A 16,014-nucleotide genomic window follows, 5' to 3' on the forward strand; every position below is an offset into this window, starting at 1 on the left:
GAATCATATAAATGTAATCACAAGATAAAAAATACACATTTTGGGTGAAACCCCCCTCCCCCTCGTAGGCCTCCTTAGACCTCGATGTTTCTAATGCCATAAACAAATATTGGTACATCACCAAAGGTTATGAAGGTTGTGATCAAGTTTCATTGAAATTGTGTGTGTAGTTTCTGAGAAGAAAGCAAATACTTATTTGGGAGGGGGGAGGGGGTCAAAGCTGGGCCCACTTTTACCCCCGCTAGACCCCCTTAGACCCAGATTTTTAATACCGTGAACAAACTTGAGATGCAACATTACATTCGTGCCATTTTAACTCTTACACGAGCATCGATTCTGGATTACAAAAATAAAAATAAAAACACATACAAACATCATTTTAGCCAAGTTTGGTCACAATACCATCAGCAGTTTCGGAAAAGTGGTTCCAAGTGTTTACGGATGGACCAGGTGAGCTAAAAATGTACAACCTCTGAACCATCCTGTTGGACAACACTACAAAACACTAAATACTACCCCTTAATCTGTAATTGTAGCTGTTCAAATTGTGTTTGGAAATACACTTTGTGCATCATCCCATTGTCATCAATCATATTCACAATATTTATTAAACATTTAATAGATTGTACATTTATAGAAAATAAACTAGTTAAAGATGTGTGGAAGTGATTTAACTTTTACTCTGGAGACAAGATGGAGTACATTTACTCAGGGGGGGATTCAACTTGTTACTACACAGTATAAGTATAAGAGACACAGTATAAGAGACCTAAGGAAGTGATTCTCCAAAAAAAAAAAAAAAAAAAATTGAAGATTTAAAAAATTCGAAAAAAGTGGTTGACCTTTGTCCTATGTTGACCTTTTGGCCCATGTTGATCTCAAAAATAGTTGGTGGTTGAATTCAGTTGGCTGATATGAAAATCACATTCAAATTCCAAGTCAATCGGATGAAAATTGAGGATTTTAGAAATGTGAAAAAAGTGGTTGACCTTTGGCCTATGTTGACCTTTTGGCCTACGCTGATCTCAAAATAGTTGGTGGTTGAATTCAGTTAGCTGATGTGTAAATCCTCTTCAAATTTCAAGTCAATTGGATGAAAATTGAGGATTTTAGAAGTTCTAAAAAAAGTGGTTGACCTTTGGCCTATGTTGACCTTTTGGCCGATGCTGATCTCAAAAATAGTTGGTGGTTGAATTCAGTTAGCTGATATGTAAATGCTGTTCAAATTTCAAGTCAATCGGATGAAAATTGAGGATTTTAGAAATTTGAAAAAAGTGGTTGACCTTTGGCCTATGTTGACCTTTTGACCTTTTGACCTAAAAAATATATAGGATTTTTTCGGACAATGAACTCTTCGATTTGTTGAAGTTTCGTGAAGATCGGTTTAAAATTGTGACTTGTAGGCAAGTATAAGTGAGCGGACAGACAAACACACAAACCCGAGTGATCAACATATTTGCAAAAATGTTTTTTTTTTTTTGCCAAATAATAATAAAGATAAAATGTGGTAGGTGGAGTGGGCAAAATAATGAAGGTGCACCTGAAGAATATACAGTAACCTTAGGGTTCAGTTAACCTGGTTGGGTTATCTGATCAAGCACGTGAGGTCTGGAAGAGCAAGGAAAAGGTAGAGAGAGGGGAAGAAAGAGGTCTGGATGCCGACAGTTACAGAAGATAAAAATTTGTAGAAAGAGACCAGAATTTGAGGCAAAGATGGGAAAGAATGAACAATGACAGACATCATGTGAAATGAACACACAATTTGTACAAGAGGAGATACCTCGATCAGTTGTGTTCAGATCTGTCCTGAAACACGTTCCGTGATAGTTACAAACAGGACAATATTAAGGATATGAGCCGCTAAGGGAGAAAGGTGAGATAGCAGAGGAGATCAGTGAGAAATAAATATTAGTGAGTTGTGGGGCAGAGGGAGAAGCTTCCGGGATGGCTCGGGCACACACATGCGCGAAGAGCAACGGGAGAATGGCACGAATATGGAGCAAGACGGATGCAAGGACAGCGCAACACCGGACACAATGAGACAAAGTAACAAATTATTGAAACATTTGATTGGCATGGGCACCAGAAAGAGGTTCACCAACCTGAGATGAAACGGTGAGACATGAGTGAAATAGGTCACCCCCAAACTCAGGAATGTGATGTCCATCAACTTCTGCGTTTGATATCCACATGAAAGCGAAGTCCAGGTTTATCCTCCAGCAGTTGTAATCAGTCACCATTACTCTCAGGAATGTGATGTCCATCAATTTCTGTGTTCGATATCCACATGAAAGCAAAGTCCAGGTTTATCCTCTGCCAGTTGTAATCAGTCACCATTACTCTCAAGAATGTGATGTCCATGAATTTCTGCGTTCGATATCCACATGAAAACGAAGTCCAGGTTTATCCTCCAGCAGTTGTAATCAGTCACCATTACTCTCAGGAATGTGATGTCCATCAACTTCTGCGTTTGATATCCACATGAAAGCGAAGTCCAGGTTTATCCTCCGCCAGTTGTAATCAGTCACCATTACTCTCAAGAATGTGATGTCCATGAATTTCTGCGTTCGATATCCACATGAAAACGAAGTCCAGGTTTATCCTCCACCAGTTGTAATCAGTCACCATTACTCTCAAGAATGTGATGTCCATCAATTTCTGTGTTCGATATCCACATGAAAACGAAGTCAAGGTTTATCCTCCGCCAGTTGTAATCAGTCACCATTACTCTCAGGAATGTGATGTCCATCAATTTCTGCGTTCGATATCCACATGAAAACGAAGTCCAGGTTTATCCTCCACCAGTTGTAATCAGTCACCATTACTCTCAGTAATGTGATGTCTCCTCAATTTCTGCGTTCGATATCCACATGAAAGCGAAGTCCAGGTTTATCCTCCGCCAGTTGTAATCAGTCACCATTACTCTCAGGGATGTGATGTCCATTAATTTCTGCGTTCGATATCCACATGAAAGCGAAGTCTAGGTTTATCCTCCGCCAGTTGTAATCATTCACCATTACTCTCAGGAATGTGATGACCATCAATTTCTGCGTTCGATATCCACATGAAAACGAAGTCCAGGTTTATCCTCCGCCAGTTGTAATCAGTCACCATTACTCTCAGGAATGTGATGTCTATCAATTTCTGTGTTCGATATCCACATGAAAACGAAGTCCAGGTTTATCCTCCGCCAGTTGTAATCAGTCACCATTACTCTCAGGAATGTGATGTCTATCAATTTCTGTGTTCGATATCCACATGAAAACGAAGTCCAGGTTTATCCTCCGCCAGTTGTAATCAGTCACCATTACTCTCAGGAATGTGATGTCTATCAATTTCTGCGTTCGATATCCACATGAAAGCGAAGTCCAGGTTTATCCTCCGCCAGTTGTAATCAGTCACCAATGCTCTCAGGGATGTGATGTCCATCAATTTCTGCGTTCGATATCCACATGAAAGCGAAGTCCAGGTTTATCCTCCGCCAGTTGTAATCAGTCACCATTACTCTCAGGGATGTGATGTCCATTAATTTCTGCGTTCGATATCCACATGAAAGCGAAGTCCAGGTTTATCCTCCGCCAGTTGTAATCATTCACCATTACTCTCAGGAATGTGATGTCCATCAATTTCTGTGTTCGATATGCACATGAAAACGAAGTCCAGGTTTATCCTCCGCCAGTTGTAATCATTCACCATTACTCTCAGGAATGTGATGACCATCAATTTCTGTGTTCGATATGCACATGAAAACGAAGTCCAGGTTTATCCTCCGCCAGTTGTAATCATTACCTTCGCAAAAGCGGAAGGTTATGTTTTGATCGCTGTGTATTTATTTGTATGTCTGTGTGTGTGTGTGTGTGTATGTTATTCGCATAACTCAAAAAGTATTCAACCGAATTGCATGAAATTTGGTGGGATGATTGGTTATTATACGGGACACATTTGATTAGATTTTGGGAGCAATCGGGTCAAAGGTCAAGGTCAAGGTCACGAAAAGGTCAAAATCGTATTTTTACCAAGTACAGAACAGTAGCTGCGGCGAAGGTATGCGCTCTACCGAGTGCCCGTTCTAGTTCACCATTACTCTCAGGAATGTGATGTCCATCAATTTCTGTGTTCCATATCCACATGAAAGCGAAGTCCAGGTTTATCCTCCACCAGTTGTAATCAGTCACCATTGCTCTCAGGAATGTGTTGTCTATCAATTTCTGCGTTCGATATCCACATGAAAGCGAAGTCCAGGTTTATCCTCCGCCAGCTGTAATCAGTCACCATTGCTCTCAGAAATGTGTTGTCTATCAATTTCTGCGTTCGATATCCACATGAAAGCGAAGTCCAGCTTTATCCTCCGCCAGTTGTAATCAGTCACCATTATTCTCAGGAATGTGATGTCTATCAATTTCTGCGTTCGATATCCACATGAAAGCGAAGTCCAGGTTTATCCTCCGCCAGTTGTAATCAGTCACCATTACTCTCATGAACGGTGTTGCAGTTAACCGCATCAACAGGTGTCTGGAAAAATGTAATGGAGACATCTTCGCTGAAATAGACTTCTATATCCGATGGCAAACAGTGATTGTATCAACATGTCCGATTGCAGTACAATCAGCTCAATGTTTGTACCAAAACTAGGCCAGGAATTCTCCTTAAGGTTTTATACACTGTATGTTAAACATGGTGTTGTACTCGTACGTCCTGTTCATCCTTTTCTGTATTTTCTTTTTCATGGAGATACACTCCTACTGAGATGGGATAGAGAACACTTTTGGCTCGTCTTTTAGGACCGAGTTGCTAGGCCTGGCGTTCGCCTGGAGGAGGCAGGAATTTGGAGAACAGCTCCAAGATAACTCACCTAGTATTGTCTTGGACTCCATGGTCTTGGACCAACGATATTTAACTTGGACCAACGATATTTAACTTGGACCAACTTATGTTGGAAGACGGAACACAGAGTCTTTGGAGGCGGAGACTCTCCCTGCATGCAAAGCACCCAATCCAACAGTTTATAGTTGGTTTTGGGAATCAAACTAACTAGACAGCTCAGAAGTAAGTGTGCTACCACCCTGCCATCCACTACCCATTGACCACCCTGTCGGACCTACCACCTAATAGGTACTACCTTAATTTGCCTTAAAAATACTTTAGGCCTTTGAATGAAACTCAAAAGAACATGCTCGGCATCACCCAGATGTTTACTACCTAAGCCAAACTTGTTGCAATGGGAGGAAATTGTGACTTCGTTCTGTGTTCCGCCAGATATCCACATGATATCCACAGATATCCACATGATATCCACAGATATCCACATGATATCCACATCCACATGTTCCGCCAGATTATAAAATTGTGACTCCGTTCTGGGCAACTGTGAGAGTGAGATTCAGAGGCCTGTAAGTTATTAAATCTTCTTTATTCTGTTGCTTTCAGCTTCCTGCGGCCTTGCAACTTCCTCGGTGCGCATGATGTTGAACCCATAGTTGTGAAAGGTGACCACAAGGTTCCGTACCATGCCAACCCCAACCACAGGGAAATGCTCCAAATGTCCAACGGCATCTGGAAAAATGATAATATAGTTTGTTCTTCGAACTTTATATGAGAGGACATGTCAGACAATAACATCCACTCTATATACTAGCCAAAAAAGGTTCATGTGCATCATCAAAACCTATCTAAAAAGAATACTTTGATGCAATATATGTGGGTCATGTTATTTATTAATGTTTAGTATACAGTAAACCAATGTCCAAAAGTCAACAGATTAGTGTACAATGTGTTCTTAGGGACTTCAAGAGGGGTGTGGTCTAAATGTCATCAAACAATGTGAATACATGGTGTCACCACCATTAGCAACATATGCTTTGTAACTTGGTTCATTGATGCCACAAGATGATTGAAAATGGCTTGAGGGATGTTATTCCAGATCTGTTCCAAGGCCGGTTTCAGTTGGGCCAACTGGCTGGTTTGGCTGGTTTGGAAGACGCCTCAATCGTCAATCCATTGAATCCCAAGCATGGTCAGCAGGGCAAGTAAGTGTTGCAAAGTTCATCAATGAGGTCAAGTAAGTGTTGCAATGTTCATCAATGAGGTCAAGGAAGTGTTACAATATTGCAAAATTCAGGCCAAGGAAGTGTTGCATATCGCGCCAGAAGTTGGTTTGAATTGCATGCCAAATCTCCACTGCCCCTCATCTTCCAGTCTCTGAATCTTCCCTTTTGATACACAATAAGGACACCACATGTAGCTTTTATTAAACACATTTTTAGTTACACTTTATTTTGGTTTCGTTATCATTTTCACGTTAATTTCCATTACATTGTGACCTTGTACACGCAATTCATTCCCACCCGAAAACCTCACCACTCACCACAACCTTTTCTCCAACCACACATGACTTGCTCACCTCCTGCCATATGCTCACCTCATCTGCCGAGCAGTGTTTGCCACAGGAAGCACGGAGAGGGAATCGGTGGAAGTGGCGGCCAGCACTTTCTCGTTCACCAGACTTTGTTATACATCAGAACAGACATGCGTTAATTGGCCATTAGTGCCCTGTGAACATCTAATTGCTCCGTCTGTCTTTACAAAACAATTATGCACTCCCAGCATTCGTACCGCACTGAGGGCAAGTCGCTACCTCTCCCACCCGTGTTAACTGCGGAGCTCCATTCCATGCCAAGGCGGAAGGGTCTTCTGGAGAAAATCGGCTGCGGAAGTCTGGCAAGGGTGGGGCAAAGCAGCGATGCACAAATCGGCATCCTGGATTCTGCCGAGAACTTTCGAAATTCCCCTTCTATGCCTTGGCCTCGCTCAGGGATTATAAAAGCACCACGGATGAAGGCTCTCTCTACCTGCCTCTCTCTGCCTGCCTGTCTGCCTGCTCTCTCTGTGTGTGCATTTGTGGACGATCTGGCTTGAGGGGTGGCGCTTGCATTGGCGGGTTGGAGCTGGAAGCCATGGCGTGGACGGAGTGAGCGAATCACTTCGGGCCAAACCAAGTTATGCTGAGATACATATTCCTTTTAGACTCTCACACAGTAGGCTGTCATCTCACAATCTCTTTTCTCAGCTTTCGTTTGTTTTAATCATTCTTTCTTAAACGCAGATGCACTTTTGCATTAACTGTTTGCATCATCCTCATTACATGCACATCACCTGCAACTCCACACTCAATCCACCATAGTCACCTCAGTATTTTCCTTCTTTACCTCCCCCTTGCCCCCCCCCCACCCCTCTTTAGCGTTGGGTTGCGAAAGCACGACTGCTTTTGACAGTTAAGCGAGAGGCCGTGATCCTCATACTGTCTCTATCTTCTGTTCTTTTCTCCCTCCGTGAATGTCTGATGGGCACCCTGTACTGTGTAATAGCGATAGATAAGGCATAGGTTAAGGTTTTGCTTTCGTCAATTTTCTTTCCTGCTAATAAATATCGCTGCACTCTTCATTGTAGCAATCTTTTGTACATTTTGATTTACATTCCCCCATTGTTCCCTTTGTGTGAACCTTACCCTCCCATAAATACTAAAGTCCTTGAGTTCCCTCCCCCCATTTTGCACGATCCCATCTGTGCCTTGTAAATAATTCTAATAAATCCCTCGTTAAAGTTCCTTTCCAATCTGTTTGTGCCCGTGTTTTCCTCCATTGATACAGCTCTGTTCGTACTTAGTGCAGCTCGGGAGATTATCATTCCCCTACTAATTGGCTCATTCTTCCAGCTTGCACCAGCGGTTGCTCGGCTGTGTTCATTAAAGATCTAATTTAGATAATATTGGTGCATAGCCGAGGGTGCGTGTCCCAGCCATAACGTCACGTGACATTCAGTTAAACGGTATTAGACGGCGGACGCTGAAGCATGTGATTAACTGGTTGGCATCCGCGGTCGATTAGCAACCTGCTGCAGCACAAAGTTATTTATGCACGGTAGCCTCAGGGCCTGTAAGTTTGAGGGGAACCGAGGCTACACCCCTCTTGGTAGACCCTGTAACCGGCAGCCACAACAGTTTCTGGTAGGGCTGTTTCCCTAAACGCCACGATAAGCTATCTATAAACATTTACACGGCATTTGTTCAAGGAGGGAAACTCCTTGGGGAGGTGGGATATTATTAGGATAAATATTGTTTTGTAATAACATTAATATTATGCTATTATTATTGGTGTTGTTATTACCCTGCACTCGCATAGAGAAAAGCTGGGTTAGGCATTCGTTTGCATAAGTACGTGTGATGTGTCTGCATTTTAAAAATTAATTTTCTCGGCAACTGTTTGCCCGATTGACACGAAATTTTACAAATAGGAGCGCCTCCGCCTGTATAATTTTTTATATACTAGGGCATGCCCGTACTATATATATATCTAAAATTATATCCCCCCCCTCTATTTACATGAAATGGTTTGGTCCAAAGCGAACGGCTTGCGAGTACGGTGACAATCCCCCCCCCTCTATTTACATGAAATGGTTTGGTCCAAAGCGAACGGCTTGCGAGTACGGTGTTTTTTATCGGACCCGTGGAATTATAGATAGTAGTTTTAATTAGTTTTAAAACATAGTTTAACGCCAACATAGATTGCCAACGTGAAATAAATGAATACGCTCTCAAATGTGCCGTCCGAGGCAGAGTCTGTTCGCCACGTTCGGCACACGTGATAGCTCGCTGCTCTCTGATTGGTTGAATCGTTTTTTGGACATAGCTCGGTAAGTACTTGTCCGATTAATATGAAACCTTGAAAAGGCACATCCTCGGGTCCCCAGCAATATACCTGGCAAGTTTAAAGTATATCGGACCCGTGGTTGTCGAGAAACAGCGGTCACAGACATACAAACATACAAACATACAAACAAACATACACACAGAGATTACTGGAATTATAGATAGATAATTATGACATAGCTCACGTGGTATGGACGCCATCTTGGAAAAACACGAAAAACGTTGCACCTCTATATCTCCAAAACTGCTCAATGGGAAAAATTGAAACGTGGCACATTGTAAAGAACTCCATATGGGGAATAGATATTGTTAACGATGATGCCATTGGTGCCGTAATTGTGATGTCATAATTCGACAGGGACAACGCTTAGTCTGATCAGTTTGAAATATATTGAGCATGATCTATGCAACAATTATATTAGAGAATATAAATTTATGATGTAATCGCTCACGTGGTCTGGCAACCATATTGGATCAAAGAAAAAAAAATCCTTTAAAAAAAGAAGAGTTGGCTCACACTACGTTGACTGTACAGGGTAAGTATTCTATGAATACCATCTAGTTACTTTGTTATTAAAAGCTGCCTTGGAAAAACGCCATGATAAGCTATCTTAATACGGCTGTACACCTCAACAGAGATTTCACCCAATACAGAAACCACCCTTGGGGAAAGGGGGCAAACTAGATCGCTATCATCTTGTTGTGTGACGTTTAATCCTGCTGTTACGATTGGATAAGTAACGATCGAATGTATCACGGTCAAAAAAAGTCAGACAGACAAACACCAACTTGCATATTTTCGTATGTAGTGATGATGATGATGATAGATTCTTCACCATCGAGAGATAGGGTCAAAAACGATTTATAGCACGATATTTCAAAAAGTTGTGAACGGATTCAGATGAAACTGGGTGAATGAGTTTGGTAAGTGACAAGAACAAGCCGAGTAGATTTTGGTTCAGGTCCAGATCCGGCCTATCAGCGCGATACAAAACATAAACTGTTTAGCCTGGTGGAGGTATGCTCTCTACCAGGTACCGTTCTAGTTCTTTCTTGCTAAGCTACAACGTCAATCGTGAGTGCTGTCTGTTAGCACTCACTTGCATACCCACCATAATTAAATAAAAGACTAAATATCTCACCATGCCTCACAAATAGAGCAGTACATTGTTAACAGGTGCCTAAATTAAATTTTGCGAATTATTGATTTGTTCCGTGCTTACATCGTTGCTTCTGGCATTGTGTAGGTCGGGGTATGACTATCAATAGCTGAGCCATACCCAGTAATCATTAAATCAACAGAGCGAATTCCTTACGGGCTTCTCAATAGCAATGACACAAGACAATGTTAAATGAGCAAATAGTAAATGCAATCAAACATATTATTTGTTGAACAAATCAGTTTTATTGAAAATTAAAACTCTTAAAGTTCTAGCTTCCCCTTGAAGTTTCTTAAATGTCAAAACCTAATCATAAATCCCTCGATGAGGGGGAGGGAGGAAGAGGGGAGTTACAACCACCACGAAGAGGCATCCCCGATAGTTGTTGTGTGTTGGTGTTAATGTTGGATTGGAGGACTGTGGAGGACCTCGATGGAGAACCTTAATGTCGGAGGACCTCGATGTGTAAACGGGACAATATTTTCTGCTACAGGTGGAGAGTCATGGAAGAGGATGGAAAATATAACATTGTACGAGTCTTATCTTGTTCATCCATAAGGTAGGAAGTATCAAGTAAAGTAATTTGTTGCTTTACACCTCTCATTTACAGATTTTCTATTGTGGCAAACTTATTAGAAATGGTTCATTTGATTGACGTGACGTCACTTCGGGAATACAGAAGCACACATCGACATATCCAAAACCTTTTTCTGAGCCACAAATAAGTGTTCATTAAACAATTATACATATGTCGTACCAGTAGCAGATGTCTCACTTATACCTCAAATTGAATGTAATGCAATGATGCCAGAGTTCATGTGATATTTTAAACAAGACCCCTTCAAGGTCACAAAAGAATCATCTAAAAATGGGAAGGTCTCCTTGCAAGTGGAAACACTGCATTATGCTTCTTCCTCGGACTCCAGGTCACTGTCAAAGTCGTCATCAAATAACTCGACGTCATCATCATCAGTGGTAATTTTTCCAGATGTTGCACGGTAGAGTAAATATAACCAGGCCACAGCAGCTTTTTCAGTATCTGTCACAAATAAGAGTGCACGATGACTCTGGGAAAGCCGGAATCCACAACGGTTTTCTCCAATATCCTTCGGTTCCAATTTTCGAACCTCGTATTGTGGCAGTGAAAACGTGTTCAGTGCTTTCACATCCTGGGGAGAAGGTTGAGAGACTATGGTTAGAGCTGCCATGAAAAATTAAAGGATATATTTATAGTATTTCATCGGTCAACAATATAAATGTCGAGCAAAGGATGATTGGATTTCTCCTTTCCCAAGTCCTTCATCTAGTTAGCCCCCATGTGGGCCTATGGATTGGGTATTGTCCATCCGTGCGTGCGTCTGCAATCATATCTCGGACTTGTATGGACCGATTTTGTTCATACTTGGCACAAAGACAATACATGATGGTATACATATGCACATCATTTTTCTTCGCGATACTATCAAAGATGGTCGACTGGCAGCCATTTTAATTGTAAAGAACCCGATGTTGAACACGTCCTCAACCATTTCTCGGGCATGCATTGTCCGATTTTGTTCAAACTTGGCACAAGCAGAGTACATGATGGCGGACACGTGCACCTCATTTTATTTTGCGATCTGATCAAAGATGGCCGACTGGTAGGCTGGCGGCCATTTTAGTTGTAAAAAAAAACCCCGATATTAAACACGTCCTCAACCTATTTCTTAGGAATGCATTTACTGATTTTGTTCAAACTTGGCACACAGATAATGAATGATGGCTTACATATGCACGTCACTTTTTTCGAGGTCAGATCAAATATGGCTGAAGGCCATTTTGTTACTCAAATGTGTCACCAACAATTTCTCGGACATGGATGGAACGATTTCGTTCAGACTTGGCACACAGGCAATGCATGAGAGTATAAATATGCAGAAGATTAGAAGATTTTGTTTTGTAATCCGACCAAAGATGGCCGACTGGTGGCCTTTGACTCCGTACAGCAAGATTACTAAAAACCAAGGGGGCGATGACATTTTCTGTCTTTTTTTCCTTATTTATTGATGCCCGGCGCCCTCCTCCCAGCTTTTGTGAAAACTTAAGACCACAAATCTGTTCCCATGCTTTGCAGCAAGATGACCATGAAAATAATTATTATGATGACAGTACCTGCTGAGCACCATACATATACAGGACCAGTGGGTCACTCTTGGGCAATGTAAACCAGGCCTTTTGCCAGGTCTGCCGTCTGCCTTGTTCAAAGAACTGCAGAAATCCACTCATTATGCTGTTGTCATTCGCAAATGCACCCTCCATCTGCTCAAGGCAAAAGATGAGGGAAAGAAAATGGCAGAGTGGTGTAAATGAGGGATATACACCAGCTGTACTTTAAATCACCAGCTAAAGGATCCATAGATTACTTCAACACCGGTTTTGAATGGCCATCTAATACTGCTCTCATTAGCAGGTGAAAAATGAGATGATTCAAGATTTAATCATTCATGCAGATACCTAGCATTAATTTGAAATGACAGGTGTCATAGAAGAGTCCCCTGGTGTAGTACAAGACCCGATGGTTCATTCTTCAGCTCCGAACACTGCTCTTGGCCTATACTCGGCTTGAGGTATGCAAACCGACGTGGGAAGCAAGAACCTGACGTTTCTCACGTTAATTCTTCATTGCTCTCTTGGCGCCGATGAAGGATTAATACACGGAACTTCAACATCGTCAACCCTCTGACTCTGGTCAATGTATACACCCCTCAAAGTGTGGTGGAGAAGATGGAGCTCCTGCACCAGTATGAGCTCCTCCTTTCCACCTCTGACCCAATAATTGTTGGGTGTGATTTTAATTATAGATGTGGCCAGATTGGTCCAGGAAAACTTTATGCGGGCACGTAAAAGGATTATTGAAATGAAACTGGAGGTAACTTCACCCTGAACCAATACAGCTGGTACCTGGTGGGGTAGAAATTATTGTTTCCTTTTGTCACCAAATTTTGGAACCTCGGACTTGGTACTCCTTGTGGTGGCTTTCTCTGATCACTGTCATTTGTCTATGGATCTAGAGTTAGAGGGGGTCCTCCCTCGACACTGTGAACTTTGGAAACCTAACTGTTGCCCACAAACAGTAGTTTTGTGGGATGGCAGTCTTTTTCTCCTTGTTTACCGCAGTTACCTCCCACCGTTTAGTGCGGTTCTACATTCGCTGGTATAGGTATTGGCAAACCATTAGGTGCCTCCTCCCTTCTTCATTGGTTGGTGGGAGGTGAAACGTAGGACCACAGTGTTTTTCTGTATGGCCGGACAAAGGCCGCGGGAAACGTGAGCATTTGAAGAGCAAGTCGGCTTACGTTCATTGCTTGCATAGGAAGCTCGATGAAGTTATGGATGTGTCGGATAAAATATGTTGGACCAAGGGAAGGATCTATTGCCTCCTCGAGGATAAGGCTAGGACCGCCACCTTTTGTAGCAGTGAGCAGGTGTTGGAGGGAAATGAAAGATGTTGAAAGAAATTAAGGTGAAATGAAAGATTCTTCTTCCAACAATGTGTCAGGTAGAAAGGTTTTTGCCTCAGAATCAAGTTGGGGGGGGGGGGGGGGGCTGGTATGGAATGGGGAGGCTGCATTTTTGATATTGACCAAATCACTGAGGCAGTGGAGGATTATTACTCCATGCTCTTTGAAAAGTTACCTGTGGATTCGTCTCCGTTGGCCATAGTTCCCGACCGAGCTTTCTGCCCAAGCCTGGATAGGTGGGAATGCACCAGCCTAGTGTGCTTGCGTGCCATATCAGGCCATGATCATCATTGGTTGACATGTATCGGGGGGAACTCAGTGAGCCGTTGGCTTCCTGATGGCACCTTTCTCCTGGGTGAGCACTTCCTCGGCTTGGCCCTACGGAATCCATGGCAGCTGGGTTTCCTTTTGTTTTTGTTTTTTTTGCTTTCTTTGATTTTTATTTTCTGTCTTTATTGTTTCCAGAGGTGGACTGGGTCTTCAACGTGTCTTGTGCTTGTATGTTCCGGGCTGCATTTAGCAGCCGGTTGTTGGTTCCAGCATTTGATGGAAAAAGGCCCCTTTGGAATATGCTTAGGGTGTCTTTTCCTTGTTTGCTTTGGGGGTGGGTTGAGGATAAGGTCTTCCTTCTCCCTTCCCTTTGTTCAATTGGTGATAGGTGTCCTTTGTCTCAGGGTGGTGGGAGGGTTTCTGCGGCTTTTTTTCTTTTGTTTGATTATTTCTTAATTTCTTGCTTATTGCTTCATTTTGACTTGGTTATTGAATTTTGTTTCAAGTCATGACTCTTCTTCATTGACTTTGTTTGACTATTGTTTCGATTTCTAGTTTTCTGATTTATTGTCTTTTGATTTCTTGTTTCTTGTTCCGGATTTTCTTGATTTTTGTATTGTATACTAGTTTTTTTTTAAACCTTTTTTGTTGTAAAAAAAGGCTTTGGGCATAAAACGAGTTTCTGTCTACACTGTTCATGATGATTCACCAATAAGTGATGCAACCGGTCCAGCAGCTCAGGGGGTGTGTAGCATAGGGATTCTCATGTATGTACTACTTGAATGTCTACAGCTGTAGAGGAACTCAGGTAGAGTTTAAAATGGCAAAGCACTTACCTTGTGTACCTTTATGTAGCTTTCTTCTGCGAGAAGAGCATTGGATGAGTAAATTTACATAACCCTAGCCACCTGGGGGAATTGATTAGGTGAGAGCAGATTGGTTATACCCTCCAATTTTGGGTGAGAGATGTGATTGAGTCTTGTTATATGGATATATATATATATACATACATACAATGTATATAATGCATGCATGGTTCATGAGAACTAAATTGTGGAAAGGTCAAGTTGTAAGAGAACACAAACAGTAGTTACTGAGCAAAAGAGTAAAGTTGCAAGTGTATCAAAGCTGATAGTTACTGCAGGAATAACAACACATGCTGTCACAATCACACCTCAAGGATTCTTTGTTCCTTTTGTTGCGCAGTATTTTCTTGTTCATAATTAGATGTGAGGTGTGCATAGCACTCTTTGCACACCCGCTGAGGCTTGCTGGGTTCGTATTCCAGGTAATGGCGGCTCTCTGAGCACTTGGCACATACAACCTGTAATGAACAAGCACAGACAACCTGAAATGAGAACAATCCTTCAAGAAGAAAACTGAAATGGCGAGTAAATTATTGTAGTGAATACGACACAAGAGATGGATGACATAAGTACATGATGTTCTTATCACTGCATGTTCAGTGATGGATTATGGTCTGTTGACTCTAGCTCTCGAATTGCATTCTAATATGTCCCACAATGGGTATGATGGGTTTCGTTTTGGGGTCTGGACTGGCATCCTCACCCGGAAAGGAGAGGCTGCTTTATTAATTGTGTGAGTGTGAAAGAGAGAGTGTGAGGCAAAGCAAGAATGTCTACACACAGATTACTTTAATGGAGTGCCCCCTGGGTGACCTACTTTAATCTAGCACCCAGTGTGTGAAAGCAGTTGCCGAGACAAATATACCTTCGATGCTCTGCATTAATCTCCTGTCTTGTTACTTGCAAAGTCGAAGATTTTTCCAAGTATATTGGTCGGTTGCGTTGTGGTTCTGTCTGTCTGTCTGTTTGTGTGTTTGTTTGTCTGTTTGTCACCGGCCTACAGGTCACAATTCTAAACCGATCGTCACGAAACTTCACCAAGCTGTATATGTCGTCCCAATTGAGAAGCCTATTGTTTTGGGGTTCAAAAGGTCAACATAGGCCAAACGGCACCAACTTTGCCAAATTTCTAAAATCCTCAATTTTCATCCGATTGACTTGAAATTTGAAGAGGACTTGCATATCTGGTCACTGAATTCAACCACTGAGTATTTTTAAGGTCAACATAGCCCAGAAGGTCAACATAGGCCAAATTTCTAAAATCCTCAATTTTCATCGAATTGACTTGAAATTTGAAGAGGACTTGCATATCTGGTCACTGAATTCAACCACAAATTATATTTTAGGTAAACATAGGCCAAAAGGTCAACATAGGCCGAATTTCTAAAATCACCAATTTTCATTTGATTGACTTGAAATTCTAAGAGGATTTACATATATGGTCACTGAATTCAACCACCAACTATTTTGGAGGTCAACATAGGCGAAAAGGTCAACATAGGCCAAATTTTAAA

General features: G+C 41.9%; 2 protein-coding genes across 2 annotated transcripts in view; one reads left to right on the plus strand and one right to left on the minus strand.

Moving 5' to 3' along the window:
* The window catches only part of LOC144892601 (uncharacterized), a 1,198,808-nt gene that overhangs the window by 722,506 nt on the left and 460,288 nt on the right, over positions 1-16,014 (plus strand). The gene's annotated exons all lie outside the window — the stretch shown is intronic.
* LOC137429748 (FYVE, RhoGEF and PH domain-containing protein 2) overlaps positions 10,087-16,014 on the minus strand; it is a 104,340-nt gene continuing 98,412 nt past the window's right edge. The window contains exons 15-17 of the mRNA XM_078779819.1: positions 14,809-14,958; positions 12,016-12,162; positions 10,087-11,033 (exon numbers count right to left, since the gene is read on the minus strand). Of these exons, the coding sequence (XP_078635945.1) occupies positions 10,767-11,033; positions 12,016-12,162; positions 14,809-14,958 (564 nt within the window). The 3' untranslated portion in view covers positions 10,087-10,766. The remainder of the gene's footprint in view (positions 11,034-12,015; positions 12,163-14,808; positions 14,959-16,014) is intronic.

This window comes from Myxine glutinosa, chromosome 6, assembly GCF_964187855.1.
Source record: "Myxine glutinosa chromosome 6, kmMyxGlut1.1, whole genome shotgun sequence".
Lineage (NCBI taxonomy): Eukaryota > Metazoa > Chordata > Myxini > Myxiniformes > Myxinidae > Myxine > Myxine glutinosa.